Here is a 22,078-nt window from a genome sequence, read left to right on the forward strand (position 1 = left end):
GTAAAAGTGCCACCCATCAGTGACCCGTAAAAGTGCCACCCATCAGTGACCCGTAAAAGTGCCACCCAACAGGAGCAACACAGGTCCGGGAAGCAACATGCAGCGTGGAAGGGGAACATAGACGGAGAAAGTTACAAACAACGCGCAAAGGGGTGTGTGAAGAATCGAATTATCCTCCAGTTCGTCATTTTTCTTTTTTTTTTTTTTTGTGCAACTACAAGACAAAGAAAGGATGGGGGGTGGACCGCCGTGTTGCGAAAAACATGTGGGCGATCAGACAAACACAGAGTACCATAATTTAGAAGAGCTGGAGAGAAGAGAGAAAATGAATGTTCAAGGAAAAAACAAAAAGGGGAATGCGCACTACAATGATAAGAAGGAATACATCGAGAAGGTAAAGCGCCTGAAGGAGAAGAAATATTTTGGAAGTAAAACGATAGGAAATAGGTATAGCTATATATACCTAATAAACCAAATATTCGGATCAGGACTTGTGTCAATTCCATATGTGTTCAAAAGTTCAGGATGGCTACCTTGTCTAATCACAAACATGTTCATATGCGTCTTAACCATTTTTAACACCTTACTTTTTCTACGTGCGATGACCATGATCCCGAATAATATCCATTTTAATAAGAGATACGAGTACATCTCAACAGTTTGTTACTTCTTAGGGAAGAACAACATATTCTTTTGGCTGATGCAGATGTGTTACTACGCAAGTATCCTAGCAAGCAACATCATATCGATAGTAATAGTTTCCCACGCAATGGATTACATAATAATAAATGTCGTAGGTTATACTGTAGGGTTTACTCTGTACCCTAATTTTCAAATAAACTACCTCATAGACATAAGCGAAATATACTACAGCAACAGTTATGTGGTGTGCATAACGGTGGGGTATGTAATCAATGCGATTATATCGATTTATTTTTCCCAATCCAATTTGGAAGACAACATGAAGATACAGTTATTTTCTTTCCTATTTCTGATGAGCACCATTGTTCAAATGATATACTTAGCTGGACTTAAAATATATCGATACAACGCCAGTGGGGTCATAATGAATAAGGGCATAAAGAAATACACCAATATAAAATACCCAACCGCTTTTGGAGATTTTAATTTCAGACAGCTTCTCTCATCATACATTTCTTCCTACTCAGCAGTGACAGTAATTCCATGTTGGGCAAACGAAATGAAATCAGACGTAAAAATTATCAAAACTGTTTGGGTCTCCAATCTTTTCTGTTGTTTCGTTTACTATATATTTGGGTACATATTATGTACAGCCTACCCTGAGATTCATAGTGATAATATATTATATGACATGTTGCAAAACCCTTTTATAAACACATATATGAAAATCTGTATATACCTATTTGACTTATTAACCATTGCCCCGGGAATATATGTCTACTGCATAGCTACTCGGTACAATTTAATCAATAGTAATATTTGCTCTGAAAAAATGGCTTTCATTTTTGGAACCATTTTCCCCTTTTTGATTTCCTATTTTTTTACCTCCAGGGCTATTTTTGAAAATATCTTCACTTGGTCCAGCTTGATTTTCTCCTATGCCTGTAATTTTATCACTCCGTCTGTTATATATCTCATAGCTTGTAAGAACATCCCCTACTCTGGGAAGAATCCCCTACATCATATTCTTGTACTCTATGACCCGAAGGAGCACAAAAGGAAGAAGCCCATTTATGGTTTTTATTACCCACGGGATGCTGATGGGGCGCAGAAAGAGATGACTTCGAACTCCTACAAACTGTGCAGTGAAGACAAACCAAAGAGTTATGCAGCAAAAAATGAGGCAAGAAGCATGTTGTATACTCCCCCGAATAACGTCCCGAATGAAGCGCAAAAAGGCTTACTCCCGCTCCCGCATAGCCAGACGAGCTACCCCCATGTGGGGGGTATAAACTATAACGCTTCCAATGTAGAGGGAACATATCGAAGAGAGAGCAACCCAATAAGGGACAATTCGGTGCATTTAAGCACCCCCCCTATGAATGCCCCATATGGAACAGATGCCAAATCACCGATGATGTACACACAGCAAGATGGAAATAACCAAATGGTCGCACCTCAAGGGCAGGGTCCTTACGAATTCCTCCTTCCCGGCTCGGAGAAACCAATGCGGATAACCCCCAGGGACGATTTCATAGTGCCAATAAAAGCACAATCTGGAGAAAACGCATCTAAAGTGGTAGACCACACACATGTAACTACAAAAGGTACACATATCTTAACGGGTAGAGGGATCCCCCCAGATGTGGACGAACCGGTGCCGCAAAATGAGCAGGGTTACCACAGCAAAGAAGACGACGAGAAAAGGAATAAAAATGCATGCGAGTTGCACCGTCGAAGGAAAAACAATACAGAGTTCTTCGAATTGCGCAAGTGCAGCTCCCTCTTCAATATGAAGGCAAACAACATAAATAAGAACAACCCTAAGGCGAAGCAAAGGTTACCAAACAACGTTAGAAAGTCGAGGAAGCACAAAACGGTGATCGGGTTTGAAAATAAAAATAAAAAAAACAAAAGACATTCTATAAAAAATGAACAACAAGAATACTCCGACTATTCAGACATCACCGATAGTGAACTTTTAAATGATAAATTAATAGCAGACATGTCCAGAGATATTTACAACGATATCAGAATAATCAAAAATAATTACGAAAGGGATGAGTACTTGATTAAACATTCAGACATGTTTGACTCCTTTTTGAATTTGAAGCTGATGCTGGCGGGTGTCTCGGACGGGAAAAACGCTTGCGATATGTGCGATGTGCAGGACGTGTGTAATGTGTGCTATTTATACAATTTTGACAACCCTGGGAAGGGACTCTCGCTGGAGCTTAATGCGCCGAATGAAGGGGATCCAACCCACTGCAGTTTAGAGGTAAGTCCCCACGCGTATATCTGTGATGTTCATAACGAGGGGAGGGAAGCGCTCCCTTGTACAGATCTTCCAACTGGGGAGCAGCAAATGTCAGATTTGGAAGAGGGAGGACACTTGACGCATGGTAAGCCCTTTCAAGGGAGGGCAAGAGCGGTGAATTGTCAAGCAGAAGAAGAAGAGGGGGTAAATGATTCGTACCAACGAGTTGGAACAGCAACTACCCATGTGGACACTAAACCAAGAGGAGATAACCTCGGTGAGGAAGAAATGAAAGAAGTACAAATTGATATGCCCTCAAATGATACATATGAAGGAAAATTAAGTAATAATTTAGAAAACCATTTTCACGTATTCATTAGCGGAATAAGTAATAAAAAAAATTTAACCTGGGCCTTTGATGGAAATAAAAATGAAGCAAGACAAAATACTTTTCCAAACAGTAACATGCATGTGAATGTATCTAACGTAGGAAAATCTTTCCATTCAAATGATTCTCTAAATTCCTCCTTCAGAAAATCCAAAAGTGATATTTATTCTTATTCCCTCAATTTATATAAAAATGGACAACATGGCATGGAAGATTATGAAGATGCAATAAATGGCATGATACATTTGAAGAAGTTACATTCTCAGAGGAACTGCCCGATGAGACAAAAAACAAATGAAGAAAGTGCACCTTCTTTTTTGCAAACCGAAAGTGTCGATAATTATGCAGGCTGCAAAAAATTATTATCTTTTTCCAGTGACAAAAAGGTGCATGTGCATTTCGACCAAATAAATGAATTGGAGGGAACCAAAGAAAACGGGGGAAAAAACGCAACTGAAGACTCACAAAAAAATTTTGAAACAAATGAGCAAATAGCTGATCCCCTGGGGAGTGCAAATTACACCCAAGTGAATGTTACATCTCAGTACAGCAACATGAACAAGTACGAAACATTTCCCAATTTAGCTCACAGCAGAAAAAGGATTCCACCAGAAAATGGTAATCACGAGGGATGTGCAGATAAGGAGAACTGCCAAACAGAGGACAGAATCTTGTACTGGCTAAATTCGTTCAATCGAAAAAGTAAAATGTACAAAGATGTGAATACACTGTCCGTGCCGGACAATGTGTACAATGTGATTCCAAAAATTAACAAAGGAAATGGACAGAGTAACCTCGATGACACCATAAACAACATATTCAACTATTACAAGTACAACTTTTTGCTCTCCTTCAGTGAGAAGAATAAGAAAAGAGGAACTTTTAGCAAATATAAACATGCCAGAAATGCTTACTGGGTACACAAGCATCCTATGATGATAATGAACGGGGACACAGGAGGTGACCGTGAGCATGACAGTCACTGTCGAAATGACGGCTGCGATAGGGTGTACGCGCAAAGCACTCAAAAGGGAAACACAAATTTGTCCAACCACACAAATGACGGCCTTGTCTCCTACAGCGACAATAACGTGGAGGAAAATATGCAGAACAAAACGTTCGCCACATCTAATTCTAAGTTAAATTATTTGAAAAATTTTAATGCTGATGAGAAGACGGAGCCATTACTTACGGGTCATCAGAAGGAAAACCAGTACGACGAATTACCAACAATTAATTTGATTTGTCCAGAGAAGCCATTGCATGGGTATGAGGATGCTTACCAGATAGATGACTATGTGAATGGAAAAATTAATGAAAATATTATCCATGTCTACCCCTCTAGGTATCTACGAATCAAGCATGTAAAAATGACTGAGCTGCTCCTATTCCTTGCAGTGCTCCTGCTGATCATTTCAGTGTTGTATGATTTTTCTTACTAATGATTGTGTGCGCATGGCGCTCTTCATTCGTTCCGCAAAAGTGGTGTACCGCTCCACCGCATTACAACCTCGGAGTTTTTCTCATTTTTATACGCCTGATTTTGTTGACGAAATAAAATTTTTAAAAAATCGCACACATGGGTATGCTACTAGTACATGCGACCCTCCGTGCGGCACTTACGGAAAAAGGACAGTATAACCTTTGTCTGTCCTATTGTGTCTCTTCGTTTTAGATTAATTCCAGCAGTATTCACTTTGCTGTCAATTTTGTTTTTTCTTTTCTTTTTTTTTTTTTTGGTGTTACTAAAAAAGACTAGTTTTAAAATTCTTTCCCATTTTAAAAAAAAAAAAAAAGGCGAATGAAGGGGTAGGGCAGCCGCGGGTGCAGCTGGCAGACAAACAGGTGACGAAGGAAGGAGATGAGCTAGACAAACCGCCGCACGCGCTAACGCTTGCCGCCCCCATCTCAGTAGTCGAAGAAATAGCTGTGCAGCTGCATATCGTGCAGGCGCAGTGCGTTCCGCATCTCAAAGTACGTTTCGGTGGACACGGCCTCATTTCCGATGAAGTTCCGGATGATCTGCTTTTGCCTCGTCCCCTCCTTTAAGTACTTCAAATAAGACGGAAAAAAAAGGGCTATAAATTTTGGAGTGATAAACGTTTCCGCAAATGAAATAATCTCCGTTGCATGCTCCTCTGCTTTCTTACCCCCCGAACCGCGGTGTTTGAAATGATGTAGCATGTCCCAGAATTTGTTAAGGGAAAACGGATCACTGTTGGGTGGCTCATCTGGGGCATAAACAAAAAGGGGATCCCAATCATGACCCTGCACATCCGTGTCCTTGGACTCGCCCATACTATTCCAGTGCTGTATAATCAGCATAATGTAGCAAGGGAAAAAACTCGCAAACAATTCGTAGTTCCCCCTTAAGAAAAAAAGGTACCTTGCTGAAACATCATGCGAATTATTCACAGGTTGGTTCGCTATCCTCCTCAACACAATCATGATGTAACGGTCGTATAATTCCTTCCTGACTAGGCTAAAATGGTGATAGTATTTATTCATGTAATTGGTCTTGAGCGCGAAGAAAGTGTTCACGTGGCATGCGGGGGGCACTCCATGGGTAGACGGGGCGTGGGTGTGCGCGGAATAGGCTGGCCTGTTTCTGCCCTTATTAGTTAACCCTTCCTGCGCTGGGGGTGCGTTGTCCACTGGATTCTGGGGGTTCCCATTACAAATTATGTAATATCTGTAGGTCAACCTGAAGTGGTCATCCACAAATCTTGCTACATCGTCAGTCATGTTTTCATGGCCCTTTCTCATTAAAATGTTTGAGCAGTCGACCCCACGAAAGGAGTAATTAATAGCACTCAGGTTTGAAAATAATCTAGCCATATCAGATAAGCTGTTGTAAAAATATATATAATTTTCTTTTAACAATGACAGGACTTGAAACTTCTCCGTTGTGCTCAGCATATGTGCTTTGTCATCCAATTCTGTGAAAAGTTCTCTGTATGTTTTATCATGTTTTTGTGTCTTTGCCTCACTTTGCATGTTAAGACGATTCGTCTGGTGGCCACTGCTGGTGCTAAGAGGCATTTTCGTATGGGAGGCGAAACTGTATGTGGAAGTGTGTAGAGTATTTTTGTGGGGTTCCTTTTTTGCCTCCTCAATATAGTTGGTAGTAACTGCTGAGTAGTTATTCCCAACTGCGCGTTCGCTTATCCTCCCATGGTTTACCTTATTGTGGGTTTCCCAGTTAGAATAATTCGTACCTACATTGAAACAGGTTGAGGCGGACAAAGGGTCCGTCGAAATTGTGTCTAGCCTGAGATCACTATACAGAACCTTCCTAGCAAAGGAAAAAACATCATTTTGGCACAGAAGAGAAATATTGTTAATTTCTTCCAGTGACATTTCATTCAAATTTGGAATGCGATTTAGTAAGTCCAGCGCGTTACAACAGGACCGTATGTCTCCATTGCAGTTTTGTGTCATTTTTTTCAAAACCTCTTTCACGTTCCGGTTCAGGTTGATCATCCTACAGTAGTACCGTTCTGCCAGGGCTTTCTCCAAATATAGTGGGTTCATTTTTTTTAACCTTACAAAAGAAACATATGAAGAATTATTAATATCAATTCCGAGCAAAGTATTGACGGTCCTTATTTCATCATACGAATTTATAAAGATTACCATGGGGTGAATTGCATAGCATTTGGGGAACTCCTCCGCGGGTTTGTTTTCCCGAAGGTACTTTATATACTCTTGTTTACAATGATTGACTCGGTTGAATATAAACTCCATCGTACTAGCGCAACTTGCTCGGAAGTCTTCTGAGTATTCTAACTCGATTAATGGTAATTCGTCCAGCAGGACCGCACGAGTACCTATAAAATGTTCTTCGTAGTAATTTTTTTGTTTCTCTTCTTCCCTTTTTTTCTTAAGATCGATGTTGACAAATTCCCTGTAGAGGCAGCTCCCAGAAATGACTCTTCTCATTTGTTTCTTCAGAAAATTTGGTATGAACCACTTCACCATACTATCGTTTAGTTCTATATCCTCCATCAGGGCACAAAGCATTTTTGCCTGCACATCTCTGTCTTTGCCCAAATGGGTTATTAATTCGTCCATGAAATCGTTACACTTAATTAGCTTGCTCGCCACCCTGCTGTTCACTTTGTAAAGCTCGCTGCAGTAATTGGTTACTCTCTTTTGTGCTTTTTCTGTAAGGGCAAAATCCCCAGACGTTTGTTTGGAATTGCTTAGAAGGGTAAAACGGGAAGTTTCATCCTCAAAGGGGTTGTTCTTCCCCTCAAGTATGCTTCTCAATTTTGTATACGCAACATGGTGATCCTCGTTACAATTCGTTAGAATATTCCCCATCGAGTTGGCGAATGACGAAACCAATTTTGTGCCCACAACCTTTGAGGGAAACGGAGGCCTCATCGGTGCACTGTCCTCATTTCCCCTCTTCGGGGAGTTATTTTTCCTAATAAGGTCATTAGCCACTTGTCTCTTTAGGTAACTCACAAGGGTTGTATTAATAATCATTGCCTCGGTCACATGGCTGCCCAAGAAACAATTGCACAAAGACAACCCCTTAATATTATTCAAGAAATAAAAATTGTTAATTAAATGTGTGAACTGATCGTTTAGTGCCATTAAATACAACGCACGTGTGCTCGTGTGACACGTTTGAGATATGGTATCATACATTCCATTATTATCGTAAGTCTGCAAAGTGGTGTGTTGCCAAATGTGGTGTATTTCTTCACCAGTAAGCGCTCGGATGATCTTTTCCCGCTTACACAGTTCACTACTAATGTGTTGGTGTTGCCCTATACATTGCTTTAAATTTGTGCTTTCCAACAAGTGGGGGATTATTTGCTTTCCCCTGTGTGATTCTACAAACTGTTTGACTTCTCCCTCAAGTGAGTCAATAATCGAAGAGGGGGCATTTTCTCCCAGTTCTTCCTTCCACACGTTGGAAAAAATATCCATATTGTTCACTTCCCCTCGTTGCATTTCATTTTCCTCCATTCCATTAATGACACAGTAGTTTCTTCTTCCATAGGACATGAACTTTTCTGTCCTCTGTCTCATGTTCTTCCTTTCGACAAAGTCTGTTAATTCTTCCCTGAGCGTATTGGCCAAGGCGAAATCGTCATTCACTTCTTCCATTAGGTTAATAAACAATTTTAAAACATCCATCACTGATTTGCTTAAATTGCTCGATTCCTTTGCGTTTGAGCTCATATGTTCGCGCAAATTAGAGGAACACTGCATGCTGTTAACTACGTATTCGCTATGATTCCCATCTACAAACATATCGATTATAAATTCCTTCTCAAGTGTATGTGCTTCTTCTTCGTGTTCCACAATGTGTCTTTTCAAATTATCAGCTGAAGTTAATAGCTTGTTCATTTTTTTCCACATGTTAATCCCCACGGTGTAATTTTTGTGTATAATTTTGTTAAACTGGTTAGACACAGTACCGGGGAAAAAACCCTCCTGTCCTTCTAAACAGAATGGACTGCCTGTTTTTCTCCTTGCACTGATTGTGTGATTTACTAGGTTCATATAAATACTGTACAATTTGAGCGTCACGCTTGTTATTTTCCCGTTTATGTCGCTACACTCTACCAAATCTGCTACAATTTTCTTTTTAACCCCACTTTCAACATCTAGTGGTGCGGATTTATTCATTCTGCCATTTGGGTGGCTATTCCCCGATTCAGTTTTAATAATTTTTTGTAATGGCCAATTTTCTCTGTGCTCATATTTGTTCTTCCTTTTATTATTGTTACTACTAATTTCGTGGCACAACAGCATGTTGCATACCTTGTTCTTTTTCGTACACTTATTCTCATCCTCTTTTTGCCCATGTTTTTTTGTTACCTTTTTTGTATTTCCAATTTGGCAGTTCGAATAGAGTAAGAAATTATTATACGGATGATAGTACTGTTCATTCTCTTCACTAGTCTTTCTAACCCAAGAGATATGTTCCTGCGATTCTGATTCGTAGTGGCACTCTCTCATATTTAATTTGTCACATAAGTACTTTATTAATGTACTTTTCCCACTTCCCGTGGCCCCCAGAATTACACATATGTTCTTTAATTTCTGCACATCCACTGTCTGTTTGGCACTGCTCCAGCTTTCTAACTCTCTGCTTAAAATTGGGTCATTATTAAATTTTATCAAATTGGTGAAAAAGTCCAAAATGGTTTGCTTATCCTTGGGGTGTATTAATATTTCGTCGAAGCTTTTCGGCATGTAGTTATTCATCTTGGTCACACCACATCACATTTGGTGATTTTCCCCCTTCACGATGTTTTTTCCCCAGTGGTAGAATTATGCGAAATGGAAAAAAGCTGCAAAAGGGAACAAAAAAAAGGAGATAACCAGCCCGTTTTGCCCTGGCCCTGTTCTACTACTGTAATCGGCCATTCTGCCCTCCTCCTACAACAAACATTAATATGTACACATACAACAAAAAAAAATGCTGTGTCCAACATAATTGTTCATTCAACGTTCTACATATTGCCAAGTGCATTCATATGTATATGCACGCATATATGCCTATGCCATCACATCAAAATGCTGCTTTTTTTTTTTTTTTTTTTTTATAGAGCATCCGTTAACACACGCGGCGCATTCTGTGATTATTGGGAAAAAAAAAAAAAAAAAAAAAGAACGCGTTTAGTGGTTTTCACTCGATTCGATTTAGCTTAAATCGATTTAATTTGATTCATTTTAATTCGATTTAGTTTAATTTCACAGAATTGCGTTTTATTTCCTCGCGCGGATCCTTCACCCCACCTGTTCTCCCACTTTTAAGAAAGGATAAATCCTACTACTATAGGTGCCATGCGTATGAATTCACTTTGCTTAAGAACATCCATTCCTCACATTTTTGAAGCATAGATTTTGAAAAAAATCGCGGAAAACAAGTAATATCAATGAGAGAGAGAAAAAAAAAAGTGACGTTATCTCCGTGTATCCATGTGAACCTTGCAGCTACGCATAAGCTCCACATAGAGCAACATTTCACCACAATTGACACGTTTCTCCCGTTTTATGCACAGGTCCAAGTGCAACATCCAAGAAAAGCCTTTACTTAGAACCCCCTTTGCACCTACTTCCTTACACAAGATGAATGAAAACATAAGCAAAGTAAATAGCACCGTGGTAGAGCTACTAGGCATGTCTGATTTGTTCAAGCGCATGCAAAACACCTGTTGGAGCAAATGTATACCAGATGTAAACGATTCGTTACTTTCGGTAGGCGAAACCAGTTGTGTTGACAGGTGTGTCCATAAATATATGGAAATACATACACTGGTGGGGAAGAATCTGCAGGAGTCTCAACTGTCCAAGTGAGGGCGCATGGGGGGACAGAACGTCGCCCCATTCGCGTGGAGCCTTCACACGGACGTTTCTCCACACGTACAAGCGTTTGCACATAAGGGTATCTGTTTCAGAATGGCCTACATTTACACATATATGCTATCGCTCTTTTTTTTTATTTTTTTTTCATACCACTGAAATGATGCAGTCTTACTTGATCCATTTTTAAGAGGCGCCACTTTTCTTTTTCCCCCTGACGCACTCCTTTAAAAGGGACATTCAGCTGCACCATGTTTTTAATTGCACCCTTTTTAACTGCACTTCCCTTGTCAATTTTACATTTTATGCCCATCCGTATTTTGCCATTTTAGCCAGGGGGAAGTGAAGGGGCACATTTGTATAAAGGCAACGACTTCTACAATTTTGTTTATATTAATCTGTTCCATTTGTTGTTGCACTTTTTCCCCTTTCTCCTTTTGTTTGTTTTCTTCAAATGGAAAAACAAAATAGAAAGTGAACTCACACCCCACTTTTTTATCATTTTAAAACGGCACAGTTATATTCCTCCGAAGATTGTGCAACTCGGTGTACACATATATAGAACTCAAAATGGTATGTATGTGCCCATCATAAAAAAGCGAAAGTACACCGAAAAAGGGTCTTTATTTTTGCCTCTTTGGAGTTGGTATAATCACACATACGTAATGTTTGAGTACGATAAAATTAAGCCAAAAAATGGCATCCAATTTTTTTTTTTTTTTTTATATCAATTTTAGTGCCACCTGCCGCTCCCCAAATGGGAATGGTACATTTACACTGTTAAATCATCCATTTCAGGTTTCCTCATGCAAACCATTTTAGCTAGTTCGTTCCACAGATTTTTTTTTGTTTTACTATTTATTCTATTACCAATTTTATTCTCCCTGCTTATTTGCCCATTTGGCGAAGGTGGAATGAGGAAAAAATAAAAAAAAAAACATTCACGAAAAAAAAACGGCAGGCCAAACCGATGTTGTCAAAATTGATGAGCAGCCTCAACAGGTGTAACAACTTCCTTACGAGTAAAAAATGCACATTTCAATTTGCAAATGGAAGAAAATATCAATCGAGTATCTTTCGAAAGAGCGTGCGAAAATTGATCCTCTTCTTTTATAAAGAAATACATCCAGACTTAACACAAGAGTTACCAGAGGAGCTAAAAAAGGTGAACAGCGAATCGCTCAGTGTTTTAAATTCATACATAGACATTTTAAGTTCGTCCGAAAGAAGCGAAAGTAACATATTCTTGGAAAAGAAAATAGTGTTTTTTAAAGTGTTTGAAAATTCACAGAATAAAATAATCAAGGGGAGGTATAAAAACATCGTCATTAAATTGCAAACCCTTCCAAATAATTTATCACTCCAACAGAAGGAAGAAATCACAGCAAAATTGATATACGACATTAGGCAATCTTTGGAGAAAATAAAAAATGTAAACATATTGGACGAGTGCGATAAGGACAGCATCGAAAATTTGGATGAGGACATATTCAGTTCGAACAAAGGGGGAGGAAAAAAAAATGGAGGTATCAACTCCATATGGGACGATTTAACCGAGCATGTAAAAAACACACAGGCGTTGTTTCAACCATCGGAACAGCAAGCCTTGTTAATACAGAAACGAAGAAGCTACTTTCATTACATAAAAAAAAAATTAGAAGAAAAATATCAAAAAATTAATCACAAAAAGAGGAGGGAAAAAAAGTTGCTAAAACTGAAAGAAGTTGCAAATAAAATAGCACACGAAAAATTCCCAGACATAGAAAATAAAAAATATAAATACGACAGTGACATCCTCCATAGCAGTTATAAAATTGTTCAAAATGGATTTGATCCAAATTTAATTTTTTTGCATAAGGACATTAAAGAGGAACAAGTAAAGAAAAAGGCGGTCGAAAATTTATGTGGAATGCACTTGAAGGATGATGCCGATAGGTGGTTGCTAGAAAACTGCCTCAAACTTTTAAAAAATCATCAAACGCAAATTCCGCTGGTTGTCTACCTGGACAAAACCATATCCTTGTGCCCTACCTTTGGTTTTATTTACGTAATTATGCCTGTGTGTATGCGCAATCGTGGGAAACACCACGTGATACCGCACGGTGGGACCCGTGTTATGATGACACCCCACAGATAGGCAATTGTATATGTGAATCTCCCCCCATGGGTACGCCGCTTCCCTCCCTTTTACAGATCCCAATCGACTTTTGCGTGAGGGACTTTTTTAGCTTCCTGGAGGGAAATCTTGACCGGGCCAGAAGCATCAGGAGGAAGGTACATGGAATAACATGGATGATATGAAACGCGAAATGGTACGCGAACTCAATCGTTTGCAAACCAATCCAATGCGTGTACACTTTTTCTCATCCATGTCTTCCCCATCTCAGGTTTTGGCAAGCTTCGATATGTGATCTTATCGCAGGCAGGTGCCCGGACACAAGTTTTTTTTTAAGTCAAATTGTGGAAAAAAAAAAAAATTTTTTTTTTCCCTTTTTTTCGTGAACAACGGTACAATCATTAATTTAAAATAGATCGAGTTGGTCATACTATTAAAAGTTATTTGGTTATATTTAATTTTATAAATATGAATAACTTAAAAATTGGGGCCTCGTTACATGTGCACCTGGAGGCATTGTCCTGTGCACAGGTATGGGCGTCCTCGGGTTCGCGTGCAAGTGTGCACCTTTCCTCCTACGTACCCAGATAAACATCGTATGAATCGCGTGGGAGATGGAACAAGGAGGGACGCGAAAAAACAAAAAAAAAAAAAGGTACAGGGCAGGTGTATAAGGAAAAACGCGTGAACAACAATAGGGTGGGCACAGAATGAACGGGGGGACACAAAAATAAACGGAATACGCAGAAACAAAGGGAATGAATATGCCATTGCAGTTATTTTTTCATGTGCTCTTTTGGGTGATTCGCCATAGCAGCCAGAGGGTTGCTGTTCTGCGATGGCTACCGACTCGACGTACGCGCACGCGAATGGGTACACAAATACATAAACATGCATATAGATATGTACACATATATTTACACATATATTTAGATATATATTTATACATACATTTACACACATATTCACACACATATGGGTAGCTGCGCCAGCGAACATGGTGCGCACATGAGGACAATATTTAAAAATGAAAACACAAAGGAACAAACGGGGGGTGATACGGGTGAAACAAAACAAACGGTCGTCCGTGCAGGGGGAGGAAAGGGCACAGTTCCTCACACAATGTGAAAACAAAAGGGGGGTGGGCAAAAGCATACTACCAATGTATACACACACACACGATGCGGCAATCAAATTCTGCGAGACATGCAATATATTATCATTGCTTCACCCTGATAGTGAGTATGGTGACGGCCTCGACCTTCTGCTGACTATCCTCGTATGATATTTTGTAGACATTTTTGATGGCGTCTCGACAGAGAGGACAATTTGGGAAGGAGTCCTTCAACTTAAGTGAATTGAATATCATGGACCGTATGCATGTTTCGCAAAATCCTCCATGCATACAGGGATACAGCACCACATTTTTAAGGCGTTCATCGCAAATTTCGCAATAGTCCACAGATGACGTTCCTGGGTTATGCATACCGTCATATTTTTCACCATCAACATAGCTATGTTTTTCCTCCTCACTATTATTACTACCTTTCCCCTCCTCGACTTCTTTACCATTGCTGGTGGCATTTTTTGGACTTTTTGTCTTCTTTATTTTTCCCTTATTAAATAAATTCTTCAAGTTAAATATTTTGTTTTTTTTCTCACATGACTTTTTCAGTTGGTCTTTATTATTGGTATCGAAATCACCTTTACTTGTTCGTTTTTCTGAGTTACTCTCCATGGTGACCTCTCTATAAATGTGCTCATTTAATCTAACTAGAGTAAATTTCTTTTCATTTTTTTTGTTATTTTCAATTATGTATAATTTTTTCTTTCTTTGCCGATTGGATGATGGGAACGCTTCAAAATTGGTCAGTCGTATTTGTTCTAAGTAGGAGTCATTTAATATATCTATGAAGAGCACTATGGCGGTGATGATAATGGTGATAACTGTGGCCTTACTTATATTGAATAGTATAAAGAGGCAGGCGAAAATGATGTTAATCGCGAAGAGAAAATCCTGAATATATTGCATGGAGAACGAAGCTGCTGAGCAGTTGCTACTGTCATTTCTTAGTGCATACTTCCTAAACACTCTGTGTAGTACATACGACAATAAGCAGAACAGAGATATGTACCACAAGAAATATTGAAAGTGGTAATTAAAAATAGGGTCAATATCGTGTATCCACCAAATGACGCAGTCATCCCCTAATATAATCTCTAGAAACATGATAGTGCTCACTGACCACATATATTTGGCAAGGTACTTCCTTTTGCTCTCGACTGACAGTCTGTAATTCTTGAAGCACAAAAATAACACAAAGTCGTATAGAATTCTTGACAGGATTAGGGCGATACGCATGCAGAAGAAAAAAACCGTTAGTATTAAAAAGGGGGTGCTAATTTTTAGATGCTTCTTTTGAGCTACAAATAGAAATATATAACTACTTCCTTCGGTGAGGGTCCTTGTGCTTATATCTTTACATGGACTTAGCAAAGTTTCCTTTACCCTATAAATGGAAATATTTCTCTGGCTCAGTTCGTCATACAAATGAATAGAATGTTCGATTATTTTTTTCTTATTTTTGTCACCATGCGATTTGTAGAATTCTAGCAAATGTTCGTCACAATTTATATTTAACTTGTTAACCACTTCACACATGTTATCGTAGAGTGTAAAATTTCCGTTTGTTATTTCATCCCTTATCATGTCATTCGTTAGGTGCCACGTTTTTAATTCCTTTTCGTTAAATTGAAACAGAAAATTATTTAAGAAGGCGCTGTTGTAATTTGATTCGATTAGAAGAAACTGGTTTTCCGCTACCCTTACTTTTAATAGGTTATTATACAGTAGGACAAATTCTATACTAAAAAGTGCCAGCATCAATAAGATGAACAGAATTAGTCTAATGGCTTTATTCAAATTATATTCTTCTAAAATAGGCTTTATTTCATACCCAAATATCTTCCCAATAATGCATCTCTGATAAAAAGCTAGCTCAAGCCCTTCTTCATTTTCGTATTCGCTTTCATTCACCTGCGTGTTTCTTAAGTCCCTTATCGTTAAGACGTAATAGTCTAAGTCTTCTGCATTCGATGTGTTTTCTGCTGAATTTCTGCTTCGACTTGGGTCATTTTGCGCCTCGTTCTGATTTGGGTTTTCTAAGTTTGTTAGAAGATCGTTTTGTGTTTCTATGTTTCCTCCACTAGGAGGTTGTGTGTCCTCATTTAGTCGATTCTCACTAGGGGGGTTCTCATCAGGAGTATGTTCGCATGTAACATTTCCATTCGGTCCGCTGTCCCCAGTAACATGCCCCACCTGTCTGATATTTCCCGAAACCATACCCAATGACTGTCCATTCGCTTCCTGCCCAATGGCGGCGCTGCTGGAATTATTTTCTTCGTGTTCGTTATTTCTTGTTGATGTATTTGGAAGAGAAGAATCCACCCGTAGGGAGGCACTTTCGTCCTCATCCTGCGCGGACTGGTGACTCGCTCGCGTCCCCGATATGCCATTGCTGGGGTTATTACTCACGTTATTACTCACGTTGTTATTCACGTTATTACTGATGTTATTACTGGCGTTATTACTGACGTTGTTACTCACGTTCTCGATGGCGTCATGACTAGCATCATTAATTGCACCATGACCTGAGCTATGGCTGTCTGTGGCGGACGCGCCGCTTAAATCTTGGGGGAGGGCAACATCGTCCCGTTCACTAGATTCATGAAGACGCTGATTTGGAGAATCATTTTCTGCGCCATGCACATGAACAAACTGAAATTTATTTCTCACCCTAACGTTGGGTATTTCCAAATCGCGTACATACGACTTGGGTACTTTTCCTTTAATTACCTCCTTCTGATTATCCTTCAAAGAAGCGTAATCACTCCTACTTGATGAGAACATGTGATCCTTGCTTCTTGTATTATCGGCACTACGTTCTTCATTTTTTTTTTTCAAAAAGTGGAAGCTGCGGAATGTTTTCCTATTTTTTGCCCCTTGTCTTGGGGCAATTTCTGGAGCATGTGCCTCCTCTATTTGGCTTTGGTTGCCAGTCATCGTTTGGACGACAGGGGCGTGCATATGTGCATACACATATGGCTACGAATACGTATACTCACCCGTATATACATGCGTATGCGCATATATACGTACGCAACCTTTTTTGTGTCGTTTTTTTTTTTTTTTTTGTACAGTGCGAACAATTCAATTGTGCGCCGTCGATCTCCGTAATTTACTCCTTACGGATAGTACTATTATTTTATTTTTTTGCATGTACGGCGGGTGCACATGGGAAGGTTTGGCCACACGCATACACACGGTTACATAAGTATGGGTAAGCATACACAGGCATATATATATGCATACATACACATACACATATGTAAACAAATATACACGTAATTGTACATTTGCCCAGGACAATTTGCATATTTCCCCCTTTTTTGTTCACTTAAAATATCGAATCCCCTGCTTCTCTGCGTGGACACATGTTTCTCTACAATTCTTGGTGACGTTAACAATGGCAAGTACGGACGGATCGGTTGAGTAAAGTTGTTCGTTCGTGCGGTGGCCGTTGGAGTCGCAACGTTCCACGTTGATTTCGCTTTGCTGCCCCGTTTTAAACGGTTTAAAAATGTGCACAGCGTTTAACACGCGAAATGCATAGGCAACATGAAGGCGCAGGTACGTACATACACACGTGCGTACGTTCCCGCAGACATACATACAATCTTATATTTGCCGTGCGCGTGTGTTACGTGATGGCATAAATGCAGGCGAAAATAAATATTTAGTAAAACGAATTAAAAACAACGTACACTTTGGAAAATATCAAAAAAGAAAATTAAAAAAAAATAATAATAAAATAAAATAATACGTAAAATAATCAATATTGAAAATGAAGCTTGTGTTAATATGAAAAATGGCACTGGTTTTTTTCATAAAGCGGAAGCGAGTTATGCGTAGCAGTTGTATGTCTGCAATTGCAATTGTGCTGCGGGTTGAGTTATGCGCAGCAAGGAAAGGTTACTGCCTCATACGAGACTCCTCTTTTTTCCTACTTAAAAAACGTAAGCGCAAGTATACGGTACCATGCGCGTATATGTACACATATGTTTATATCTGTATACACATAAAGGCACGTTAAGTGGTACACAAAACAGACGCACCGTCTCCCTGTTGCGTCGTTCAACCAGACGCAAACAGAGGAAACATTTACATCAGTAATGTAATGGCAAGTACGAAATTTCCGGACGGCGATTAACTTCACATTTTCTGTACTGTAAAATTATGCCGTCTGTCAATTTTATACTCACCTAAGTATGTACACCCACGTAAGCGTAACCTGGTTATGCAAATGGGTACGACGTAAGTTATAATCAAATACGTATGGCATACAGAACGGAAATATATACACTATAAGGGGCGCACAAAAAGGAAGAGTGGCGCTGAACTGGCTAATTCTCATCACAATAATTGTCAGAACGTTTTTGCATAACGCATTATAACGTACTGGCGTGCGTATTGTGGGTATGGGTGTTATAATAATAGCATGTATGGATTCGTTAAAAACGGAAATTGCACGGAGCAGTCGGTAGATATTTTGGGGTCATCAAAAGTTCAATTAATTGTATAATCAATTATGCGCAATTTTATTCGCTCGCAAATTTATTTACTTGCAAGCTTTGTTTATCTATTTCCTTAATTTGGTTTCTCTGTTGTAGCACAAAATCATGACGAGATACAGAGAATCGAAACCTTTTTTTTGGGGGGAGAAAAGTTTATTCTTACAAAATTTTCAAATTCCGAATTGAAATAGAGCATTCTTCGTTCTTCCCTTTTCAAATACGCAATTACAAAAGGGTTTCAATTATAAAAAATCATGCCACGATATCATCAGTACGGCGAATATATATATAAATCCACGTGGGCTACGAATTTCGCATCGCAAATATGCTTAAAATGGTATACATAAAAAAAATATATGTAATAAAAAGTGCCCATAAAATTTCTCTATATATTTATATTAACGCGTGCGTAACTTTTTGCATATTTGACAAATTCTACTGAAGCCCATGGTTCAAAATTTATTTGCACTCAAGAAGAAACAGCCGTCTTTTTCTGGTTCAGTCATTTTTACGAATTTATAAAAATTACGCGCTTCTTCCTTCATATTTAAAGGAAACAAAAGTACCTTAAAAAGGAGAAAAAAAAAAAAAAAATAAAAAATACGCCAATGGGATTGAATATATTATATTTTATGACGAAGTTTTTCGTCCTTTCATCATCATTTTGATTATTTTCATGTTCTTTTTCCATTTTTGCCCCACCATTGTTGTTTCCATTTGTTTTCTCCCGCATTTTTTTAATTTGTGCGCATGTTGCATGTAAAGACAAAGAACGAATCTGCTATATGAGCTTGAAAGAACTTTTCGGAGTTTTCAATTTAACGTCTGTACCCATCGCTCTATTCTGTTATGGTCCTTTTATTTTGAAGGAAAAAATTAATTTTGCTGCAAACTGAGCTTATCAATTGACGGGTGCAGAACAAGACAACCATAACGTTGTGTACAACTGAAAGTAATGAATTGTACATATATGTACTGTACGAAAAAACTGCGCTCTTGTTATGTAACCCTTTGTCCAAATTGTGCTTCATTAAAAAAAAAAATAACCCCCAAAATGGCTGCGCGAAACGCGAACTGGAGCATTTGTCTGGTCCCCCTTCCCCTGAGCATTTTTCAACAACACAAATGAAGCGCCCACATTTGTTTGCGAATTCGTAAACATGTCTCATCGCGTGTCTGTGTTGTGCGCTTTTACTCTTTTGCATCACAGGTTGTTGATGCTAACGGACAGGTCTTTTTCATTTCATGGCAGCTTGGGCGTAAGCGGTACATCCTCAAACGTTCTACTGAATAAGGAAACGGCAGAAATACATGTTGTGGTTTTTTCATTATATCTTTTAAAAAAAAAAAAAAAAAAAGGAATTTTCCTCCCCCGTTCGTGAACATATTGCGAGCACGCATATATGTCGCAAAACGCATTAATTCAAATATGTAGACGTAACAATATGTTAAAGATGGCAGAACAAATGTTTGCAAGTGTTACGCCTTCGAACAATTTCGCTACATCAATTTTGAAATGCTTCTTCGCCCCCCCGTTTGTTTTCAATCCACATAAGGTTAACACGCGAGCAAGGCATAAACACACAAATGAACAAAATTGAAAGCGACCATGTCGTCGGTTTAACCACTTTATAAAGCCTGTACTTGTAGATATAGTCCCTCCATTTCGGGAAAACAAATTTATCAACTCGAGTGAAAAAATAAACATGAATTGCACACGACAGAAATTGTTGTCCACTGTTTTGTCCCACCCTTGTTGACATTATGAGAAATTCTCCAACAGATAACAATAATTGTGAGCAAATTGTTTGCTCCAATTTGTGTATCCCCACATAATTCATTTGTGCACAGAATGGCTAGCCTTGTGTGTTACCCTCAACGGCACATTTCCTATGTGTATAGAAATGGCCAAATATACGACATGGTCCAAAGGGGAGGGAACATGCACACATTGGACCGCATTATCGCGATGAGGGGGGTCGTATGGGCACAACATGACTCAGTAAACTTTGTCACCTTATACACACATGTACGTGTTGAAAATGCAAATTTTGTAAAATTACGTAAATATTTTTAATAAGAACGTTGGGGAACATTCATTTTGTGATAGGGGCTGGTAAAAATGTTACTGCATCTTATAGCGCCTATGTGAGCCTGATACATTGGGGGAAACTATTAATTCGCAATTATATCATGTGCATACATGCTCGTGCAAATGGCATATGTATACACCTTCATATGCAAAAAAAATTGTTACAAGTATTTCCTCCTTTTTTTTTCTTTTACACACAGAAGACTTAAGCATAACTGCGCGTACCTTGTGTGTACATTTCACCCACCTTTAGTGTAACGCATAATTTGAAGCATACCGAATAGGCCATATAGTTAAGGGGGAAATATATATATATATTTTTTTTTATTATTTTTTTGAAGAATTTACAAAAGATGTGGTAGCTTTAAAATTTTAATTTTAGCAAGGAGCAAAGAATTACTGCCAATGCACCATGGTGCACATGCGCCTACTAGAGAACAAATATTGTTTTATTATTATTATTATTGGTTTTTTTTGGTTCACTAACCATTTTTGCAAAAAAGAACTAAACAGGTATGCTTATTCAAGGGGTGTAAACCAAAATGGTACAAGTGGACGCAAGCATACGCAGCCGTGTGTAACAGCTTGGCCACTTACGCGCGGGTGCGCAAGGGGAATGAACCTTGTGCGCAGTGCACCTTTCCCTATAGGTCGGCAACGGTTAAGAGGCACCCCACATTAATTCGTGCACACATTTAGGAGCGTGCCTAGGTGGATTACCCTTTGCACGGAAACGATTGTTCCTCAAGGTGTCGCAACGATGTCATTCTAACTGAAGTTGCTAATATTTCATTAGCTGAATTTGCTTCTAATTATACTCCCGAATATGCACACCTTTCAAGTAATGGTGCTACGCACATGTTTGGGCCCCCGGTTTCCGTAAGACCCCCTCTGCGTAACCTGTTTTTTTAAGTCTCCCTTTAAGTATCTTGTCATTTCCACCTCTTTTAAAATTGTGATAAATGTTAAGTAACAATATGGTGGCATATGTGTATGCTTCCACGATTATCCACCGCGGCCCAACCCCAAAAAAACAAAGTAACCCTTTTGTAAAATACATATGTGCACAGTGAAGCAGAACGGCATGCTACTCAGATGTCATAGGACTCTATTCAGAGCTACGCAAGGGAACAACATTTACCCAATGAGTAGGTGCTACGTGTGCAAGTTGACACGCCACGCTTGAAAAATTAAGTACATGTGTACACAAGCAACTCTTTTCCAGCTTGTACCAAAGTGCCATATTGTGCATACGTGCCAATTTATTGCTAATGCACAGTGGGGAAAAAAAAAAAATAAAATACGGCATATTTCACCTTTTTTAACATATATGTAAAAAAAATGCACTATTTTTTTTTTTTGCCCCTTTTTATCGTAAGAGAATTGCAAAAAAAAAAAAAAAAAAAGGAAAAATAAGAATAAAAAGGAAAATATGTGTGACATCAAAAAAATGCAAATAATTTCGGAAAAAAGGAAATATACATATATACACCAATTTACCAATTTTTTTTTTTTTTCTTTAATAAAAATTAAACCTAAAATTAACAATTAATTAAAAACTCTTTACACAAATGGGAAGGTTTGAAACGTGTTAAAAAAAAAATATATATATATATT

At 38.7% G+C, this 22,078-nt stretch overlaps 6 protein-coding genes across 6 annotated transcripts; 3 read left to right on the forward strand and 3 right to left on the reverse strand.

The window, feature by feature from the left end:
- Nucleotides 1-232: 232 nt before the first annotated feature.
- AK88_03717 (uncharacterized protein) lies at nt 233-4,729 on the forward strand (the record flags this gene model as incomplete). Its single annotated transcript, XM_012481327.1, has 1 exon — nt 233-4,729. The coding sequence occupies one exon, from the start codon at nt 233-235 to the stop codon at nt 4,727-4,729; it is 4,497 nt and encodes a 1,498-aa protein (XP_012336750.1).
- Nucleotides 4,730-5,195: 466 nt separating this feature from the next.
- On the reverse strand, nt 5,196-9,518 carry AK88_03718 (uncharacterized protein; the record flags this gene model as incomplete). The annotated part of the gene is made up of 1 exon (XM_012481328.1): nt 5,196-9,518. One exon carries the CDS (start codon nt 9,516-9,518, stop codon nt 5,196-5,198), a length of 4,323 nt encoding a protein of 1,440 aa, XP_012336751.1.
- An 867-nt stretch (nt 9,519-10,385) lies between these two features.
- Nucleotides 10,386-10,613, forward strand: AK88_03719 (uncharacterized protein; the record flags this gene model as incomplete). The annotated part of the gene is made up of 1 exon (XM_012481329.1): nt 10,386-10,613. The coding sequence occupies one exon, from the start codon at nt 10,386-10,388 to the stop codon at nt 10,611-10,613; it is 228 nt and encodes a 75-aa protein (XP_012336752.1).
- A 976-nt stretch (nt 10,614-11,589) lies between these two features.
- On the forward strand, nt 11,590-12,920 carry AK88_03720 (uncharacterized protein; the record flags this gene model as incomplete). The annotated part of the gene is made up of 2 exons (XM_012481330.1): nt 11,590-12,666; nt 12,813-12,920. 2 exons carry the CDS (start codon nt 11,590-11,592, stop codon nt 12,918-12,920), a joined length of 1,185 nt encoding a protein of 394 aa, XP_012336753.1.
- Nucleotides 12,921-13,954: 1,034 nt separating this feature from the next.
- Nucleotides 13,955-16,798, reverse strand: AK88_03721 (uncharacterized protein; the record flags this gene model as incomplete). Its single annotated transcript, XM_012481331.1, has 1 exon — nt 13,955-16,798. The coding sequence occupies one exon, from the start codon at nt 16,796-16,798 to the stop codon at nt 13,955-13,957; it is 2,844 nt and encodes a 947-aa protein (XP_012336754.1).
- A 2,023-nt stretch (nt 16,799-18,821) lies between these two features.
- AK88_03722 (uncharacterized protein) lies at nt 18,822-19,102 on the reverse strand (the record flags this gene model as incomplete). Its single annotated transcript, XM_012481332.1, has 2 exons — nt 18,822-18,935; nt 18,974-19,102. 2 exons carry the CDS (start codon nt 19,100-19,102, stop codon nt 18,822-18,824), a joined length of 243 nt encoding a protein of 80 aa, XP_012336755.1.
- Between the last annotated feature and the right edge of the window lie 2,976 nt (nt 19,103-22,078).

Source organism: Plasmodium fragile, assembly GCF_000956335.1.
Source record: "Plasmodium fragile strain nilgiri unplaced genomic scaffold supercont1.45, whole genome shotgun sequence".
Taxonomy (NCBI): domain Eukaryota; phylum Apicomplexa; class Aconoidasida; order Haemosporida; family Plasmodiidae; genus Plasmodium; species Plasmodium fragile.